The 22,206-nt window shown below is 33.9% G+C and overlaps 1 protein-coding gene across 3 annotated transcripts in view; it reads right to left on the bottom strand.

Annotated features, from left to right (window-relative positions):
* The window catches only part of LOC103073643 (disintegrin and metalloproteinase domain-containing protein 2-like), a 95,409-nt gene that overhangs the window by 22,375 nt on the left and 50,828 nt on the right, over nt 1-22,206 (bottom strand). For all 3 annotated transcript variants that reach the window (XM_007450160.1, XM_007450162.1, XM_007450161.1), the window contains 7 exons: nt 20,655-20,726; nt 20,067-20,233; nt 18,949-19,030; nt 9,262-9,398; nt 6,456-6,630; nt 1,335-1,433; nt 1,026-1,221 (listed from right to left, as the gene is read on the bottom strand). In XM_007450160.1, the coding sequence (XP_007450222.1) occupies nt 1,026-1,221; nt 1,335-1,433; nt 6,456-6,630; nt 9,262-9,398; nt 18,949-19,030; nt 20,067-20,233; nt 20,655-20,726 (928 nt within the window). The remainder of the gene's footprint in view (nt 1-1,025; nt 1,222-1,334; nt 1,434-6,455; nt 6,631-9,261; nt 9,399-18,948; nt 19,031-20,066; nt 20,234-20,654; nt 20,727-22,206) is intronic.

The following is a 22,206-nucleotide window of genomic DNA, read 5'->3' as shown; positions in this document are numbered from 1 at the left end:
CCGAAAAAAAAAAAAAAAAAAAAATGTAGCAAAAGGTTCTGGAGGAAGACTAAGATTTTTTTTTAAGGTAAAATTCCTCTACCATTTGGTCTTTGATCATCTTGTGACTGCAAGAAAATTCGTAATGCCTTGTAAATTTTTTTTTTTTAATCTATTAAATTGACCAAGTTTCTGGGCAGCTTTTAAGTTCCAAAGATGTGGACACCTCATGGGAAAATAGCCTATGGTTTTGAAAGCCCCTCCCCTTCAATTCCATCTGCTAAAACTTTTCTATTTTATCTTTCTTTTTTCTTGAAGATCTCTAGCTAAGCCAAGCTTGATCTTCAACTTTCAGAGTCTGCATATGTTCCTAGGAACATAAATGGCTGTCAGTTGTTCCCTAAGATAGGCAAAGTTTCTCTCCTGCGGAGATTTAAATTAGTTGTCTTTGGTTTCACTGTACTCTAAAGCCTTTAAAAATATCATCAATGCAATACACCTTGATTTTTCTAGTCTTTTTCTTGTAGTTGCATCGTCACTTCTTGCTACATCCTTTCCCTAAATTGCATATATAACACAGGTTTTATATTTAATGTAATTGCTAAGTATGTAAATATCAATACATATTACTATTTATTTTCATATCCTTTGTTCTTTTATTTACTCTGTTCTTGCCTTCTTTTGGGTTACTTAAATATGTTAATTGCTTTTGTTTTCCTCCCATTTATTAGTTTTTAGTTTCTAATTATTATATTATTCTTCTTCTATTTATCTTAGATTATAAAACAAATACTTGACTTACACCAATTCTTAATTTCTCTGAGTACTTTCTTTTATTGGAATGATTGAGTTTTGTTTCAGTTTTTTTTTTTTTCCTGGTGATACTATCTTTTTCTATTTTTATACCTCTAGAGGTTAATATATTTTTGACATATTAATAGCTTCATTTCATAATATCCTTTGTCTTTTCTAATATATATAAAGATATGTATGTTAGTCAGTTTCCAGAAAAATACATGTACAGAAACTCAAATTATGATAAATACCTTCACCAAATATTTCCAAACATTGTTTTATCCCATTCATACATTTTCCATTCACACAGATCCATTGACTCTCTGCACATGGATGTCCATCCTGAACATAAAGGTCTTCTTGACATGCTGCAGATGTACCATTGCAATATTCAGAGAGATCACATTCATCAGTGGAAGCCCTACACACTTGTCCTTTTGCTGTAAACTGGTGGGGTGAAATAAATGATATTGAGTAAAGCAGAATGTGAACATTTAAATATTATAAAAAATGATAACATTACTAATGTAGGTAATACAAAATTTTTAAAAGGCTCTTACAGCACAAGCATCACAGCATGGTCCAGCAGCACAAGCTGACCCAACATTGAGTGTACATGTGGCTTGGTTACAGCATGAGTCTGGCAGAGCTGCACAAGCCTGGAAGGCAAATCAAATGCTCTGAAGTATGTTCCAACTTTTATTTACATTAAATAGATATTTTAATGAGGACAACATATTATATAATACACAGACTGATGCTTAACTTAAATGTTGGCAAACAGAAAAAAATAAAACCACTTATTCATTCATTTATTTAACATTTATTTGTCACTTGATGTGCTAAACCCAGTGCTCTTTATATCAGTAGGTTTGACTATATTCATAGTAGGATTTTCTGAAGTCCCAGAGTCCACCAAAGCCAAGACATCAACCATAAGTTTATTTGCAGGGGTCAGGGGGAGGGATAAACTGGAAGATTGGGATTGACACATGCACATTACTATCTATAAAATAGATAACTAATAAGGACCTATAGATAACTAATAAGGACCCTCTATACCCACTTTGATAAGAGTTTTTATCATGAATCGATATTGAATTTTATCAAATTCATTTTCTGCATCTATTGAGACGATCATATGATTTTTGTCTTTTCTTTTGTTGATGTGATATATCACATTAATTGATTTGTGTATGTTGAACCATCCTTGTGAACCTGGGATGAATCCAACTTGGTCATGGTGTATGCTCTCTTTTATGTGTTGTTGGATTTTTTTTTGCTAGTATTTTGTTGAGAATTTTTGCATTTATATTCATCAAAGATATTGGCCTATAATTTTCTTATTTGGTAGTGTCTTTTTCTGGTTTTGGTATCAGGATGATGGGGGCTTCATAGCATGACTTTGGGAGTGTTCCCTCCTCTTCAATCTTTTGGAAGAGTTTGAGAAGGATCAGTGTAAGTTATTCTTTGTATGTTTGGTAGAATTTGCCTGTGAAGCCATCTGGTCCTGGACTTTTGTTTGTAGGGAGTTTTTTAAATTACAGATTCTATTTCACTTCTAGTGCTTGGCCTGTTCAAATTATCTATTTCTTTTTGATTCAATTTTGGTGGGCTGTATGTTTCTAGAAAGTTGTCCATTTCTTCTAGGCTGTTGAATTTATTTGCATATAATTGTTCATAGTTCAACTCTCCTATGGTATTTGTGTGTGTGTGTGTGTGTTTCTGCACTATTGGTTGTTATTTCTCCTTTTTCATTTCTTATTTTGTTTATTTGGGTCCTCTCAATTTTCTTCTTGGTGAGCCTGGCCAGAGGTTTGTCAATTTTGCTTACTCTTTCAAAGAACCAGCTCTTAATTTTATTGATTTTTTTCTATTTTTAAATCTCTATTTTATTTATTTCCTCTCTGATCTTTATTATTTCCTTCCTTCTGCTGACTTTAGGTTTTGTTTGTTCTCCTTTTTCTAATGCCTTTAGGTGGTAGGTTACATTGTTAATTCGAGATTTTTCTTGTTTTTTGAGGAAGGCCTGTATAGCTCTGAATTTCCTTCTAAAGACTGCTTTTGCTGCATCCTGTAGATTTTGTATGTTTGTGTTTTCATTGTCATTTGTCTCAAGGTTTTTTTTTTTTTTTTTTAATTTTTTTTGCAGTACGCAGGCCTCTCACTGCTGTGGCCTCTCCCATTGCGGAGCACAGGCTCCGGACGTGCAGGCTCAGCGGCATGGCTCACAGGCCCAGCCACTCCGCGGCATGTGGGATCTTCCAGGACCGGGGCACGAACCCGTGTCCCCTGCATTGGCAGGCGGACTCTCAACCACTGCGCCACCAGGGAAGCCCTCAAGGTATTTTTTAACTTCCTCTTTGATTTCATCATTAACCCATTGTTTTTTAGTAGCATGTTACTTAGTCTCCATGTAATCATTTTTTTCTCATTTCCTTTTCTGTGGTTGATTTCTAGTTTCATGCCATTGTGGTCAGAAAAGATACTTTAAATAATTTTTATGCTCTTAAATTTGTTGAGGCTTCTTTTGTGCCCTGGATATGGTCAATCCTAGAGAATGTTCCAGGTGCACTTGAAAAGAATGTGTATTCTGGTTTTCTTTGGATGTAATGTCCTGAAAATATCAATTAAGTCTTACTGTTCTATTGTACCATTTAGGATCTCTGTTGCCTTATTGATTTTCTGTCTAGAAGATCTGTCCATTGATATGAGTGGGTTGTGATACTATATATTGGAAACCCTAAAGACTCCACATAAAACTACTAGAACTGATAAATGAATTCAGCTAGGTAGCAGGATATAAAATTAACATAGAGAAATTGGTTGCATTTCTTTACACTAATAATGAAATATCAGAAAGGGAATTTTAAAAAATCTCTTTTAAGATAGCATCCAAAAAAAATTAAAAACTTAGGAATAAACCTGACCAAGGAGGTGAAAGACTTATATGCTAAGAACTATAAAATATTAATAAAGGACACTGAAGATAATTCAAAGAAATGGAAGGATATCCCATGCTCTTGGAAGAATTAATATCATTAAAATGGCTATACTGCCCAAAGCAATCTACAGATTTAATGCCCTCTCTATCAAATTACCCATGACATTTTTCACAGAACTAGAGCAAATAATCCTAAAATTTATATGGAATCATAAAAGGCTCAGAACTGCCAAAGCAATCCTGAGGAAAAAGAACAAAGCAGGAGGTATAACCCTCCTAGACTTCAGACAATACTACAAAGCTACAGTGTGGTATTGGCACAAAAACAGACATATGGATCAATGGAAAAGAATAGAGAACCCCAAAATAAACCTACACACCTATGCTCAATTAATCTTTGACAAAGGAGTCAAGAATATACAATGAAGAAAAGAAAGTCTCTTTGGCAAGTGGTGTTGGGAAAGCTGGACAGCCACATGTAAATCAATGAAGTTGGGCCATTCCCCCCACACCATACACAAAAGTAAACTCAAAATGGCTTAAAGACTTAAATATAAGACACGACACCATAAAACTCCTAGAAGAGAATATAGGCAAAATATTCTCTGATGTAAATCATAGAAGGTAATAGAAATAAAAGCAAAAATAGGGCTTCCCTGGTGGTGCAGTGGTTGAGAGTCCGCCTGCCGATGCAGGGGACACGGGTTCGTGCCCCGGTCCGGGAGGATCCCACATGCCGCGGAGCGGCTGGGCCCGTGAGCCATGGCCACTGAGCCTGCGCGTCCGGAGCCTGTGCTCCGCAGTGGGAGAGGCCACAACAGTGAGAGGCCCGCGTACCGCAAAAAAAAAAAAAAAAAAGAAATAAAAGCAAAAATAAACAAAAGGGACCTAATCAAACTTTCAAGCTTTTGTACAGCAAAGGAAACCATAAACTAAATGAAAAGACAACCAATGGACTCAGAGAAAATATTTGCAAATGATGCAACTGACAAGGGCTTAATTTCCAAAATATACAAACTGCTCATACAACTCAACAACAACAACAAAACAACCCAATGGAAAAATGGGCAGAAGACCTAAACAGACATTTCCCCAAAGAAGACATACAGATGGCCAATAGACACATGAAAAATGCTCAACATCATTAATTTTTAGAGAAATGCAAATCAAAACTACAATGAGGTATCACTTCACACTGGTCTGAATGGCCATTATTAAGAAGTCTATAAATAACAAATGCTGGAGAGGGTGTGGAGAAAGGGGACCCTCCCACACTGTTGGTAGGAATATAAACTGGTGCAGCCACTATGGAAAACAGCATGGAGGTTCCTCTAAACACTGAAAATAAAGTTGCCATATGAACCGGCAATCCCACTCCTGAGCACATATCTGGACAAAACTATAATTCAAAAAGATATATGCGCCCCTATGTTCATAGCAGCACTATTCACAGTAGCCAAGACATGGAAACAACCTAAATGTCCATCGACAGGTGAATGGATAAAGATGATGTTGTACATATATATAATGGAATATTACTCAGCCGTAAAAAGAATGAAATAATGCCATTTGCAGCAACATGAATGGACCTAGAGATTATCATACCAAGTGAAGTTAAGTCAGAAAGAGAAAGACAGATACCATATGATATCACTTATATGAGGAATCTAAAATATGGCACAAATGAACCTATCTATGAAACTGAAAGAGACTCAGAATAGAAAACAGACTTGTGGTTGCCAAGGCGGGTGAGGAGGGATGAATTAGGAGTTTGGGGTTAGTTGATGCAAACTATTACATAGAGAACAGATAAACAACAAGGTCCTATTGTATAGCACAGGGAACTATATTCAATATCTTGTGGTAAACTATAATGGAAAAGAATATAATAAAGAACATATATGTATACATATATACATACATATATATAAAACGGAATCACTTTGCTGTACAGCAGAAATTAACACAACCTTCTAGATCAACTATACTTCAATAAAAAATAAATAAAACTAAACAAAAAAAAAAGACATACTGGGCTTCCCTGGTGGCGCAGTGGTTGAGAGTCCGCCTGCCGATGCAGGGGACACGGGTTCGTGCCCCGGTCCTGGAAGATCCCACATGCCGCGGAGCGGCTGGGCCCGTGAGCCATGGCCGCTGAGCCTGCGCGTCCGGAGCCTGTGCTCCGCAACGGGAGAGGCCACAGCAGTGAGAGGCCTGCGTACCGCCAAAAAAAAAAAAAAGACATACTAAGGAAATGTATGCTCAAGCGGGGAAGTATAAACCTAGGTCAACTCACCTATAGCAGGGGACCAGTACCGGTCCATGGCCTGTTAGGAACCGGGCCACACAACGAGAGGTGAGTGGTGGGTGAGCGAGCAAAGCTTCATCTGCTGCTCCCCATCACTCCCCATCACTCGCATTACCACCTGAACCAACTCCCACCCCCGTCCGTGGAAAAATGTCTTCCACGAAACCATCCCTGGTGCCAAAAATGTTGGGGACCGCTGAGCTATAGGGTTAAGACGTTGAAAATCACCGGTATGAATAATCTACAAACTGCTGAATTCATATACCAATATTTAAGTGTGCTCATTAATATAATCCCAGTATACATCCTTAAGGTCTTTGTTGAAAAGGAAGTTTGATAAATTAGGTAAAATGGCAGTGTGACAGTATAAAAATTAACTAATAATTTTTTATGTAATTCTGGTGTGTAATCTTCCAAATTAGTACCAACCTCCTGATTCCCACAGTCACATTGTTCTCCTTCTTCGACCTTTCCGTTACCGCAAACTGCCACTTTGTATGTTGAACCTAAACGTGGCTGGTTTTGAAGACACTGGGACTTTGAAATAAAATGCGTAAAATCTTCCATACTGCAGTTACTAAAGATCTTCACACCACTGGAATGACTAAAAATACATCAAACATCAGACTTTTATGTAACTGTCGCTTCTGTAAGTTGACTAGCCTCAGAAGAAAAGTCTATAATCTAATGATAAATATAGCTAATATAAAATTACTAAATTTTAAGGCAATAGACTCAAATTCTAGTCATGTGGATTATTACAGGAAAATGTTTTTCGCATGAGGACCATGAAAAACATTAGAGATTTTTGGACAAACTACCAATTTTGGTGATTTTTGTGGTTGCATCCAGTTTGAATATACTCTTTAATTATATTAACCATACATAATAGATTTATTATTACATTGCCAACAACTCAGATGATTTCTATCTAAATACCAGAAAACAAAAGGAGAAAAATTGATAGAACTTTAATATTATTGAGAACTAGGCAATGCAAGATGTTTACTCTGTGTGAACTTGTTTATAGAGGGGTACACTTTCTGATAATGAAATTAATGTTGTCATTAGGAAGAGATTATCAATCATAATTATATCCAATTGGATAATTTATTTGCAGCTTGAAGCTTTGCACATATTTGCTGGATGTTCTCATTCCCTATTCTCCCATTTTTCCTTGATAATAGAGCCTCTGATATATAACTTCCTTGTATAATACTTACATTTAGCTTTTGTAAAGCTAGGAGCAGACCATTGGCCTTAAATGAAACCATAAATTTAAGTTATATGAAGTAATGTTTACAGCTGTGCTTTTATCTGCCCTTTCATTCTATTGGCAAGAGGCCCCAATTTCTGGCCATATGGACCTCTATATAAAGTTACTAAACTGTCCTCACGATATGGCACCTAGCTTCAACCTGGGCACCTGATCAAAGAGAGAGTACAGAGAAATTTGCAAACTCTTTAATTATCTAACCTTGAAAGTCACACACCATCAATTCTACCATGGTCTATTTGATGAAATCAAGTCACCAAATCCAACCCATACTCAACAGGAGGGAAATTAAACTCTACCTCTTGAAGGCAGAAGAAGCAACAATTTGTGGATGTATCTGAAAACTACCATATTCTCTTTTACTTTCATCTTACTTAAAATTAAAAAAAAAAAAGCTATACTCTGTTCTATCTCAATGTATTTTATTAAACATGTTTTTCCTTAGTCATTGTTTCCAAAGCTCAGATATATTGCTACCTTCGAATGAACCAAAAAAGCAGTTTCATAACGACAGCTTCTGTATCTAAAGAAACAAAGTTCCTAATTAAAATATTAAAGTGTCAAAGAAAGTTGGAATTCGGAAACATATCAGGTAGCATGTCTGACTCGCTGGATACATAGACTGAATAAAACATGGACTACTGATTGTGAGCCCTCAGAAAAATGACAGTCTTTTGTTAAAAAAAATCAGTGTGGGCCATGTATTTTCTATGGATTACAGAAACAAAATAACATGTTAAACTCCTTAAGTACTGCTATTTAATAAGCCAAATTTTAAGGTTAGATTGAGGACACCTGCCTCAGAAAGGCATATGTCCTATGAGGACTCCATCCTGTGCAAAATCACTGAATGTGATAGTGTCAAAAGGCATTAAAGATGAATAATTCTAGAAGATGTTTCCCACCAGTTTAAAGACAGCAATGAATCCTTTTCAAATATGCCCTCTTTATTCAGATTTTTCTTTAAATAGTAGATTTTCACATCATTTTTTTGCCATTCAATGATGAATAAAATGTCTGTGTTGTCCAAAATTTTAGAATCATGCAATGCTATTCAAATGATGCAAAGCATTTAAAGATATGATTAATAAGCATTTTTTGCAAGATTGTAATTTGTCAAACTAAGCTTTTTAAAAAAGCATTTCCACAGATGAATGGTTTCTATATGTGTATTAATAATTCCACCAATTTTATACAGGCCATAATTATATATTTTTAAGTGGAATTTCTATTTTTTTCATATCTACACAAGAATCAGAGTTATGTTAAAAAATTAATGAAAAAAATTTCTATACTCATTAAGATTGTAGGCTAAGTTTTTTGATTGATTAAGGTGCTTTGGGGAGTAATTGGAAAGTGAAAAAAAGGCAAAATATTAGAGATAATATAAAAGAAATTAAATGTACTGTTAAATAAAATTAAATAAAATGTACTTTTGGGTTACAGTTTAAAAAAATAAAATAAATAAAAAGTATAAGAGACTGGGTCCAGTCACTGACTGGATGATGGTTTCCATAAATCTCCTGACTATTTGGTTCTAATTCCATAAAATCTCATAGCATATTCTAAATACTGAGGATAATAGCAAAAACTTCAGTAGGCCTTTGAGGCATGATAACTGCTGCAAAAGGCCTCCTGTAATAAGTCATTCTTGTGTAACGAACACAAGCCCATATTTGGCTTAACAAATCATGCATTAAATTATAAAATCATGCAAGTAACAGTGATAAATGTAGAGGTAGGTCACATGAGAAAGCAAGTGTGGCATTAGATTACAAGAAATATTGAGATATGCAGCAGGGGCACTGGAATACATATTTTGATCTGGGGTCATTGGCCACAGTTTATGTTCGACGATTAATAATTATTTTAATAGCATAGACTTTCATAAACAAAATACACCAAACTTATTTTCATATAAACTATATATGTAAAGCGTATAAAAGCAAAGCATCTTACATTGCTTGTGGGTTCATTACACAGACAGCTCCTGGGCAATGGCATTTGTTGATGTCATCATAAGTTATTCCCATACTAAGGCTCAGTAATTGAGCTATAATAACTGCAAGTGATTCCAGACTTATGGTTCTGGGGTGCTGGGAAAAAATACATACATGTATACATTCACATTTTAGGAGATAATTTATTTACCTGGAGTATAATGTAATTATTAAAAATAGTCACATGATAAAATAGAATAGAGACATCAGATATGTTAATCACAGAAGTGCCATCCATGTTGGCCTAATATGTTACAGGTACCATTATCAATATAAGGAAAATATGAAAAGTGAAGTGTGAAATTTTACAAAAATGTAAATGTATGGTTCATTTGGTGGCATCAGGCCAAGAACATATTTGTCCCAATAACTTGTTAATCATATGTAACAATAGCTATAACCATGTTTGTACTCATAAAAGAAAGTCTTTAAAGACACACACATATACACACACAGTATCAATTATAAATGAACAGTTTGTGCTCATTTGTAATTTAATTATAGGAGATAATATTTTATATGCTGTCTCATGCATTAAAAAACATAAATTAGCTCATTGAATTAATTTATATTATGGTAATAATGACTGATGATAAGAATGCTGACTCTCCACAGTTGCTTAAACTTTATTTTCAAAACTAAATGCTTTTATCACTTTTTAACAAATGTAAGATGCTTATTATAGCACACTTAGACCATACTAAACAAACAATTTTTAAGGAAAATCCACAAATCACAATATCCCTTCAAATATATCTCATAACATTGATGACTATACTTCAAGATAGGTTCCTAGGGATATATTTTGGTATCTTCTGTTTGCCTCTCTCAATCAACTTTCCATTACTTTCCACCCTACTCTCCAGATCAGAAGGACTCTACCAATGGATTATGTCAAAGGGTTCCTTTGCCCTCTGCTCTCACCTTGATTTGGTCTAATTGGGAGGAAAGGGTGAGAAAAGAGCAGGGTATTTATTACCATCACTTCCAGGGTACCTATGACTGTCTGAACCCTTGAGTAGAGGTTTCTACCTTCCATGTATAACCCAATAAACTGACATGGTCCTTTCCTTCAAGCCTAGGGGACAATTACATTTCTTTATTACTAGCCCTGAGGTAATGCAAAGTCCCTACATCTTGTGTACACATTGATAAATGGTCCCTTTATCAAAATAACACAGGTGAATGTACCATCCATTTTCAGAGAGAGAGGGGTGGAGGAGAGAGAGGGAGAGAGGGAGGGGGAGGGAGGAGGGGGAGAGGGGAGAGAGGGAGAGTTAGGGCCTCACGGTCTCCTTCAAAAGAATCTCCTTGAAGGTTTTGGGTTCTGTATTCTTATTAAAGGAAGCATCTCTCCCTTCACACCCGGAGAATCTCTGGATCCTCACTGTTCCTAGTCTGGTGTAAACTGCCAGTAACCAATTGATTCTGAGAGTGAATCAGTGGTAAAGTGCGGGGGGAGGATGTACAGTATAGAGTTAAGAGAAGATGTGATCTGGATCGGAAACAGGCTCAGTCATGGCTCTGTTGTGCTATTTCCAAAGTGGTCTTGGTGAAGTTAATTGACCTCTCTCTACAAATTCTCACTTACTGAGGAATGTACTATCTTTTTAATAGCGTTACTGTTAAGCATTAAAATAGGTAAGGGATGGAAAGAACCTTTAGCAGTATCTAGCACAGAGCAGGAACCCGGGGCATGAACCCGTGTCCCCTGCATCGGCAGGCGGACTCTCAACCGCTGCGCCACCAGGGGAGCCCTACAATTGCTTCTTTTTCTCCGTCTCTCCTGTTCCTTATTATCACTCATAGCGCAATAAGAGGGAAATAACAACATCCAAAAAATTTCATGTTATTTGTATAAAATCCCAATATGCAACTGCTCTTTTATTCTTTATCTTCTGATTAGTGCATATGTTCTGGTCTCTCCTTTCCTTGTATCAAAGGATCAAAGACATGGTTTTGTATTTGAGATGGAATTTCTTTACACTCCCTTTCTGACACTCTTATTTCTATTAGTCAGCTTGGGCTGCCCTCAAACAATATCACAGAGAACGTTGCTCAAGGTGCCAGCAGGGTCAGTTTCTGGTGAGGTGTGTCTCCCAGGCTTCTGGAGGGCTGCCTTTGCCCTGCGTCCTCAGTGGCCCTCCCTCCTTGTGTGCTGGCTCCTCCTCTTCCCACAAAGACACCAGTCCTATTGGATTAGGGGCCCAGGCTTATGACCTGCTTTAACCTTAATGACTCCCTTAAAGGCCCCTTCTCCAAATACAGCCACACTGGGGGTTAGGGCTTCAGTATATGAATTTTAGGGGGACACAACTTAGTCCATAACAGACTAGTACGAAAACCTTGAAAAATGTATGGACTGGAGTACAAGAATTTGCTAAAAGTTATGGTCATGACTACTTCTGTTATGAAAATAACATAAGGGAAAAAGTAAAATTATATTTAGCATTGGGTTTTTAAAAATATTTTTAGAAAAAATTTACAACTAAGCAGCCTAGTTTCTTTTGGTGAATAATGCCTGCTTAGGACAACAGTTGTCAAATAACAAGAACAGCACCTGGTGTTTGTTATGGCTTCTTATGTGCCAATCACTAGGCTGAGAAATTTCCTGACAAGTAAGTATTGAGACTTCCTTTATTGTGTACCATGTGGTCATTTTCTATAAATGTGTCTGCCATGTATGTTTTGTAGTCTCTAATTTAGGAATCAAGATTCTACATAGGCCTTTCAGACAAAGCTTATCAATAGTGTTTAAATTTTCTAAATTTTGTTCTGAGAGATTAATTATTGCTTTGTTTATTTTAGAGTTATTTAGCTAGGTACACATGAGTTCAGGTTTATTCATATAATGATAGTCAAAGTATGTTTCATCCTAAATAATGAATCACTTAAAATTCATATTTGTTTTACTTGAAAAACATTTTGCTGTTTTATGTTAATATTGATACATTAATTTTCCTTTGGTGACATAGTCTTCTTTTTCTTATTCTTAGGGTTAAAATTTCTGTAGCATTATGCATGAGTTTGAAACTTATAAAGAGAAAACAACCTGATAATTTTTAATAGCTGAAATTAAAACTTTAAAAAAATCTCTTTTGATTACTGTCCCTTTGAAATTACTAATAACATTTTATTCTGTATGATGGCTTCATGCTTTTTGAATAATTTTATCTTAAGTCAAGTGTACAAATCTTAAGTGCCTTGATTCAGTTTTATATAAATATACATACACATACATATATGTATATATACAATATCTATATACACACATACACACATTCATACTTTATTTATACATATTATTTGTGCATACATATATACACACATATTTGTGAAGTGCATGTATGTGTGCATGTGACACATACCTACACAACCACTATAGTGAATAAGATACAAAATATTTTTATCACTCAGGAAGTTCTCTCCAGCAAGTTTTCAGGAATTATCTCTCCACAAAATTTAACTTCTATTCTGATGTTTAACAATATGGTTTATCTTTCTTACACTTTATCTTCAGAAAAATGGCATACGAAGTAAAGATTCTTTTGTTTGTGGCTTCTTTTGCCCAACATACAGTTTTTGAGATCAATGGTGAGTATAGCAGTACTACTTTTTATTGCTTACATTATATGAAGCAATAAAAAGCACACGTTTATCAATTTCATGGACAATCAGTATTGTTAAGATGTCAAATTGACCTAAAGATTCAATTCAAAACCAAAGTCCCAGTAGTTTTTGTTGAAATTAACAGGCTGATTTTAAAAGAGAAAGTCAGAAAACCTAGAAAAACTAAATCAGTCTGAAGAAGAGGTAGTGGGGTTTACACTATAATTTTCGATGATTTACCATAAAACTATAGTTATTAAGACAAGGTAGTGCTGGAGCAAGGAGACGTAAAGCTGTCTATCTATGTATCTTTCATCTATTCATCATCATCAACTCTATCTTGTACCTATCTTTTAATATTTAAATATATATTTATGTTTCATTATTAGCCATTGTATTAATCAGGCTTCTCTAGAGAAATAGAATCAATAGCACACATATGGTAAGGAATATTATACACGAAGAGGCTTATTATAAGGAACTGGCTCACACAATTATGAGGGCTGGCAAGTCTAAATCTGCAGAGTGGGCTGGCAGCCTGGACACACAGGAGAGAAGATGGCACAGATGAAGCCTGAAGGTATTCTGCAGAAGAATTTCTTCTTGTTTGAAGAGGATGGACTTTTTGTTCTATTCAAGAGGCCAACCCACATTATGGAGGGCAATGTGCTTGACTCAGATTTCACTGATTTAAATATTAATCTCATCAAACCCCTCCAAGTTGACATATAAAATTAACCACCACAAGCATCTCTCAAACTTTACAGGTTCAGGTTCAAAATGAAACTTGCTTCCACCCTTACATTCCCCTCTGCCTCCAAAGCCAGCTGCCCTGCCTTCCTCTACCTAGCTTCTCAAGAATAATCTTGAGCATAATCACTGTTGCCATGCCATTCATGGCATGTATCCAGTAAGTTAGCAAACCCTATATGTTCTGCTTTCATGATATATACCAGATAAAACACCAGTTAATACCATTTATCTGCAATTGTCTCCTATATGGTCTCCTTGTTGTGGATCCTCACCCCTGTACGATCACTTTTGTATAAGGTAACCAGAGAAATATTTCTCTCTGGCTTCAAAACTTCCAGTGCCTTTTCATTGCAAAGAGGATAAAATCCAAAACGATTTACCAAGATCCATGAGGCTGTATATGATTAGTCTGTTGCTTACTTCGACAATCAATATTTTCACAACCATCTTGTTCTTGATATTCATTTCCATCTGAAAGCCTTGAATTTAATGATCATTTTCATGGGTTCTGATTTCCTAGGTCTTGCAATGACTGCCTTTGTAGACCATCATTCATTCCTCTTCTTAAAAACGTTCTCCTCAAAGTTTTTCTCTGATCACCCCAGCTAAAATAGCCTACCCCACATCCCATCAATTTTTATCATATTCTCCTAATGTGTCTTCTTATTAGGAAATGCAAATATAAGATTGAAATAATTGGTTCCCTCAAAATTGTGTAGAATGTGCTCCTAAAAGCATTGGTTTTTTCCCCTTGTGAGATTTTAAAATAATATATCAATTCTTTTAATAGCTTGGTGTTATTCTGAATTTCTAGTTCTTCTTCTGTAACTTTTAGTAAATTATTAACAATATACTATTTGTCTAAGTTTTCAAATTTATTTAAGTTATAAATTATTAAGTTATAAATTGTTCTATTATCTCTTAAATGTTATTTATATCTGTAGTAGTTCTCCATTACTTTTGTAATTTTATTAATATATTCCTACTCTGTCTTATAAAAATAGTTTTGCCAGAAATATTTTTGTTCTTAATTTTTTAAAGGCCTAATATCTTTTTTGAATATCTCTGTCCTACCGATCATCTGTCTTTCTTTGATGTCTGCTTTTATCTTCACTATTACCTGTGTTCAACATGTTTTAGGGCAATGTTGTTTCCATCTTTCCACATCTTTTAGGTTGGATAATTGGCTCACTGATTTAAAGGTTTATTTTCTGCAAATTTCACTAGATACTAATATCCTTAACTATTCTGCCTGATATTCTGCCTGACATATTGCCTAATCAGTTTATCTACACTGCAATATCTTAACTATCATACTTTTATAAAAAGTTTATATCTTCAACTTTTCCTCAATTTCCAAACTGCTTTATCTATTTTCTTTTTTTATATTTATAAGATTTTAGTATAAGCTTATCAATTTTACCCCAAAAAGCCTGCTGAGATTTTGATTAGGAATGCACTGACATCTCTTCAATATCGTAAAAGAAAACTGAATTCTATACGAAAGAGAAAACATTTCAATAAAGTAAGAACAAAATCAATATAAACATATGAAGCTATAATTAAAAATTCTGTTACCAAAATGGGACATTCAGAAAAAAATTCATATAACTTTAAATGGAATTAATTCTCCTTCAAAAATAATGACAGGATAAAAAAATAAAATACATTTTTTAAAGTTTAGAAAATTAGAAATAGAATTGAACTTTCTTATTACATTAAAGAATGTCTATGATAAACCAGAATGAACATGATACCTAATAGTACAATATTGAGAGTTTTTTCCTTGAGATCAGGAATGATACAAAAATGTCTACTATGAATTCAGTTAAACATTGTTCAACTTGAATTGTTCTTGGGATCCTAGACAATTCAATAGGAGAAAAACATTAAAAAAAAATAAAAGATAGACATATTGGAAAAAAAAGAATAAAATTGTTTTTATTCACATATGACAAAGTTGGACACAGAAAAATTTAAATCTAAAACTACTAGAAATAAATATAGAAATATTATTGTATACAAGTCAGTGTATAACATTCAATTGTTTTTCAACATAACAGAAACTCATAAATTATACTTAAAATATAGTATTTACTAATATCATCAAACAGTATAGAATTTACTGGTATGCCTAGGAATAATCAAACAAAATATTTGCAAAACTTCTACATGTAAAGCTACAAACAGGGGCTTCCCTGGTGGTGCAGTGGTTGAGAGTCCGCCTGCCGATGCAGGGGACGCGGGTTCGTGCCCCGGTCCGGGAAGATCCCACATGCTGCGGAGCGGCTGGACCCGTGAGCCATGACCACTGAGCCTGCGTCCGGAGCCTGTGCTCCGCAACGGGAGAGGCCACAACAGTGAGAGGCCCACGTACCGCAAAAAAAAAAAAAAAGCTACAAACACTTTACACCTGTTTGCTATCTATAGTGCTATCTATAGAATTTTACTCTAAATTCCATTTTCTCATGTTTACTTGCTTCTTATTTAACCAAAGTATATTTTATTATTTTATATTCACCTTCACTTTGCCCTATTAATGTATTTTTTTGTAAAGACCTAATGTTTGAACTTAAATTTTTAAAAAAAATCCATCAGAGACTCCATCTCGTACTTGGTGAGTTTAATTCATTTACATTCACATGATTGTCATTATATTAGGGTATGTTTAAAACATTTCCTTTGATTATTTTCTATTCATTTTATTTTACATTATTGTTTTTAAGTTTCTTCTTCCTTGGCTGTCTTTACATTTCTTTCATTAGACTATTATATGGTGTAGTTTTCTTCTTATTTGTTCTTAAGACCAACATTCATTTCATATACCCTTACTTCTTTCTAAAACATACCAATATCTTTACTGTTTTCTTAAGAAGACAAGTTCTATAATATGTTTTCATGTCATTTTTATCTCTCCCTTAACCATCTCTACACTATCATAGAATATGAGTTCTGGTTTAGTATTGACATACCTTTCTTTGCCACACACCCCAACCCAGGTATTTTCATTTTAAGGTAATGATAAAATTCAGCAACATTTATTCTCTTTAGTTTTCATAATCCTTGTGTCTTTTCATAAATATAAGTAATTTCTACAAATATGTTCTGAATGTTAGTCTTTTGTTTGGCAAGTCTTTTGAGGACTTATGTGCCTGAGAGTATTTTTCTTGTCCCTTCTGTTTGAATGAATTATTTTTAGATATGAATCATGCCTTCAAAGTACTTTTAGCTCAATATTTTAAGCATAAAGTCTTTTTGCATCCAGTTTGGCTTTTCTGACTGTTGAATGTCTTCATTGTTATATGATTTATTTCTTTTTAGAAACATAACAATTTTCCTTTGATATTTTCATTTTATTGTTGGTATGCATTTTTATCTCTTCTTTTTTGGCTTTCCATGTGTCCTTTTCACCAGACAACCCACTTTCTTCCCCTCCTGCCAGGGATCATGGGGCGACTCCAGGAGGGATTTCCTGGTGTAGGCACCTTTTTGATCTGGTAGTGGCTGGAGACAGTGTTCTGTGACTGTCATTCTGTGAAATTATCTCCATTTTTTCTTTAGAACTGTTCTTTTGACTTTAATCTTCCATGTCTCTTAATTTTATCTTTCCTTTAACTTTTCTGATGTCTTCTGAGAGAGGTCCTAATTTGATAATTTATCTCCATATGTATCAATTGTATCCCTCATGCAATTTATTATAATTTTGATATTGTTCATATCTAATGTTTCTAACTAGTCCTTTTCTATGATATTGTACATTTTGTTTTGTTTGACATTCCTGGCCTACAACTACTCACAGTTCTGCTTCAAGTGGTCAATGTTGTGTAGTGTGCTTTTTTCTGAGGAAGTTTAATACCCGTGATCTGTATAGTCCATGAACTGAGGTCAACAGATAATGTGTCTGGTAGTATGTAATGTATAAAACTCGTGCTGCCAAGAACTAATTTGTGTCTGTCCTTGTGAGTGAACTTGCGTCAGGACAGATAAGTGGATGACCCAAGGGCAAACAGCTGCAGACATAAAAAATCTCCTGCTGATTATATTTACTTGCTTTTACTCACCCCAAAACTACTTGGGTTGTGGTTTCACCCATAAGTTTTAGGAAGAAGCAGCTTCAGAGGTATGTTTCCTATATTTTATTCCACAGCTCTGGGTGATTAGATAGGGAGGGTGGTGGATGTTTAAATATCAGAGGACAGAGCTTCACCTGTTTTTTTCAACATCATATTCCTGTGAACATCAGCTACTGCTCATTTTTCCAGCGAAAGTTTCGGCAATGATTACCCCAGTGAAGTGTGGAGAATAAGAAAGAAGAATACAGGAAGAGTTCTTCTCTGATTGTTCCTTTCAGTACAGAGACCACTGCCCTCTTTTTCAGTAAACAAGGAGATTTCCTTCCACCTGGTAGCTAAGCCTGCTCCAGGTGAATGTCTTAAGATTTCTCAGTGCTGCATATGACTGGGTAAATCAGCCAAATTCTAGCTTTTGAGACTAGGTAATGATTTTCCCATAAAAGATAAGCCATATTTTCATGAATTATGAGTTTTAAAGATGAAATTGGTCGCCATTTAATTGACTCATCTTCTTATATCTTCACTTAACTTGTGCACTTAAACAAACACTTAAACTTAGCCTTCCTCAATCTCCAGATTATTTCGTACAAACACACAAAAAATTTAAAAAGGTAAGTTTTTTACTTCAGAATAACCAAAGTGCTGTGAAATAGGAGCAAAAACATACCAACTTTAAGCACACCAAGATTTTCTACTAAGATAGAAATGCCAATTATTGCATTTGATTCTGTTTTTCTTCACCTATGTCCCAGGAAGCATTTTGCGGCAATTGATAAATAGTTTCAAAAGTTTTATTTAACTTGCTTCATAATTGAATCAGCTACATAATGAAGAAAATGCTCAAAATCTAAGCTTGAAATTAAAATTAGGTATTAAATATTGAGTATATTAAAAATTTATGAGCATCTTATAAGACTATAAAATAGATCACTACCTTAACTTTCTAAAAGAGGATAATTTGAACTCACAAGAAGAAAATTGTAAAAATTTTATATGTATTAAGTTAAATGTGTTATATGTGTTATATGTGTTAAGTTAAACTTCTTATAGTTCACACATTTCTGTCAGCAGCAGGAACAAAGATCCCTAGAATCATTATGCAAATTTTAATATACTTAGCCATAATAAAATACAGAAATAGTTAATTGTATATTACTCTAAATAGCATCGTACTTATACATCTTAGCCAAGTCACTTAAACCATACCATACCAGAGCAACACCTCCTCCGTAGTATTTATCACACAGCCTCCCTTGAAAGGTTGCACCAACATAATTTGGTTTTTCTCTGTAACTTAAGTTTAAAAAAGAAGCAAATCATAAAATTTTGCAAAATTAAGAACAATTAATATCAAATTTACCTAATATTTTTTGTTTTGCATACTTATATAACAAATTCATAGATATTTCCACTTTAACACTGGGATAACAAAGCATAGAAATGGACTAAACGTGTCTGCTTATTTTGCAAATAGATTTAAAAAACAAATAATAAAAAGTGTATTATCATACGGATTTTTAGAGAATAATGAAGATTTTTTTATATAATTAAAAAAATTATACTGATTCCTATAACGTAAAAATAATAAAAATAAATAAAATTTCTTAAAAGTAGAAAGCTAAGCCAATGAAGTTGACAAATGGGCAGAGTAAGCTTATGTGTTGAAGTCTCCCCTTAATCAGATAGAATTAGCCTGCCCTAGCCATGCAAAGGCATGCATATTTGTGGGACAAAAAATAACTTAAAAGATTATAATTTTATAATTATATACATGATTTTTACATAATATGATAATATATAATACATATAGGTTCTGAATATTGATAAGAGAAAAACAAAGAGATTATTAAATAGAAAGGGAGGCTTATATTTTTAAAAGTGCAGCTCACTGTGAATATAGTATGTCCGAGATATTGAAATGTACAATAATGTTTCCATTTCAACACTATTTTGTTTTGATTTTATGGAAATAAAGCATTAAAAGAAGGCCATATTACTATATTCATAGAATTCAGGTATATTTTTTCAGACAGATATTGTTAATATTTTATGTATAGTTAGGCACATTTAATGATATGTTATATACTCAAGGTAAGAAAACGTGGTAATAAGATTGAAGTGAGTTTTAGCTCTAAGTCAATTAACAGAGTAATTATATTAGTAATTCTGCTATAAAACCCGTGTTGTGAAAAATAATATTCACAGGATGTTGTATATAAAAAAATGACACAAGACTTTTTTCCCTAAGGGCCTGTCAACTGTCAGAAATCAGGTCAAATTACATATGCTTCCTAATATATAAGATTTAGTAATGCCAAGATATACTTACACAAGTAAAAATGCCACATCATGTGGACGCAAAACAAGATAAGATCGTTTCCATTTTAAAAATCTGTGTAATAATTCACTGGCATCTCCAGTTACCTGAATTTTATTTTCATCTATCCAAAGCTCTAATGAAGATAGAATTATTGTAATATTAAATGAATCAAAAATCTAAAATAGAAGACATAAAGAAAATATGTTCAAATTATGTGGTTTAAATAGATTTGGGGATTTATCTGCAAAAATAAACGCTATACTGATGTAAATATTAAAAACCTAAACTGTAAATCCGGATTGGATCTTATAAATTCTATTAGCAAGTAATAAATATCACTAATAAAACAAGTAATAAGTAGCATTTTGATATGCTTGTGCTTAAGCCAACCCAATGTCAAGTGTTTAATTTAAGCCTTACAAAACCCTAATTAGGTATTTACAATTATTATTACTCCAATTAAACAGTTAGAAAACTGAAACTTAAGATGATTATATATTTGCCCTCTTTCACACAATATGTGTATTCAGGCAGGGTCATAAAAAAAGTCTGAGAATTATTTAAGTAATACAAACAAATGCAAAAGCAAACACTTACAGCATTGGTCAGTCCAATCAACTGGAAAATTTTTTGAGTGACAACAGTTGTATCAGAACCCATATGATTATACTGAAAAAGATAATTGCCTTTTAGATCTAAATATATATTGATTAATATTTAATGATGGTTATTATGTTTAAAATTTAAAAGTATGAGTTAAGAAATTATTTAAATTACCAATTTATTAGTTTTTAAATATTATTTATTATTATAGACATAATGTGTGAAAAATTAAAAATATAAAAAAATACAAAAAGGCACTACAAACTCTTGCAAAAATAAGAGAAGAAGAAAGCCTTCCAAACACATTTTACGAGGCCAGCATTATCCTAATATCGAAACCAGACAAAAACACCCCAAGAAAAGAAAATTACAGGCCAATATTCCTCGTGAATATAGGTGGAAAAATCCTCAAGAGAATATTGGCAATGCGAATTCAACAGCACACTAAAAGGATCATACATCATGATCAAGTGGGATTTATTCCAGGGATGCAAGAATGGTTCTATTTCTGTGAATCAGTCAATATCATGCACACCACATTAACAAAGTGAAGAATAAAAAAATCATATTATCATCTCAATAGATGCAGAAAAAGCATTTGACAAAATTCAACCTCCTTTCAGGATAAAAACTCTCAACAAAGTGAATACAGAGGAAATGTGTCTCAGCATAATAAAGGCCACAGCCAACATCATGCTCAACAGTGTAAAGCTAAAAACTTTCCCTCTAAGACCAAGAACAAGGGAAGGATACCTACTATCGCCACTCTTATCTAGCATAGTATTGGAAGTCCTGGCCAGAGAGATTAAGGAAGAAAAAGAAATAAAAGTATTCAAATTGGGAAAAAAGAAGTAAAACTGTCACTATTTGCAGCTGACATATATAGAAAACCTGAAAGACTCCATCAAAAAACTGTTGGAACTAAGAAAAATTCACCAAAGTTACAGGATTAAAAACCAATATGCAAAAATCTGTTATATTTCTTTATAATAATAACAGGCTATCAGAAAGAGAAATTAAGAAAACAATCCCACTTATAATTGCATCAAAAGAATAAAATACCTAGGAAAAATTTAACCAAGGAGATAAGGTCTTTACACTGAAAACTAAAAGACATTGATGAAAGCAACTGAAGAAGGCACAAATGAGTGGAAAATTATTCCAAGCTCATAAATTAGAATAGTTAATATTGTTAAAATGTTCACACTACCCAAAGCAATATACAGATTCAATGCAATACTTATCAAAATGTCAATGGCATTTTTCACAGAAATAGAACAAACAGACCTAAAATTTGTATAGAACTACAAAGACCCTGACTAGCCAAAGCAAATGTGAGAAAGAACAAAGCTGGAGACATCATGTTCCCTGATTTCAAACTATATTACTGGTACAAAGCACTGTGGGTGGTATTGTCATTAAAACAGACACATAAATCAATGGAACAGGATAGAGAGTTCAGGAAAAAACCCAACACATTATCGTGGGTTAATTAGTTTACAACAAATGGCGAAAGGACAGTCTCTTTAATAAATAATGTAGGGAA

The sequence above is a fragment of the Lipotes vexillifer genome, unplaced genomic scaffold (genome assembly GCF_000442215.2).
Source record: "Lipotes vexillifer unplaced genomic scaffold, Lipotes_vexillifer_v1.1 scaffold2519, whole genome shotgun sequence".
NCBI classification, from domain to species: Eukaryota; Metazoa; Chordata; class Mammalia; order Artiodactyla; family Lipotidae; genus Lipotes; species Lipotes vexillifer.
The sequence above is the reverse complement of the archived record's forward strand: the minus strand, read 5'-3'. Positions and strand labels throughout refer to the sequence as shown.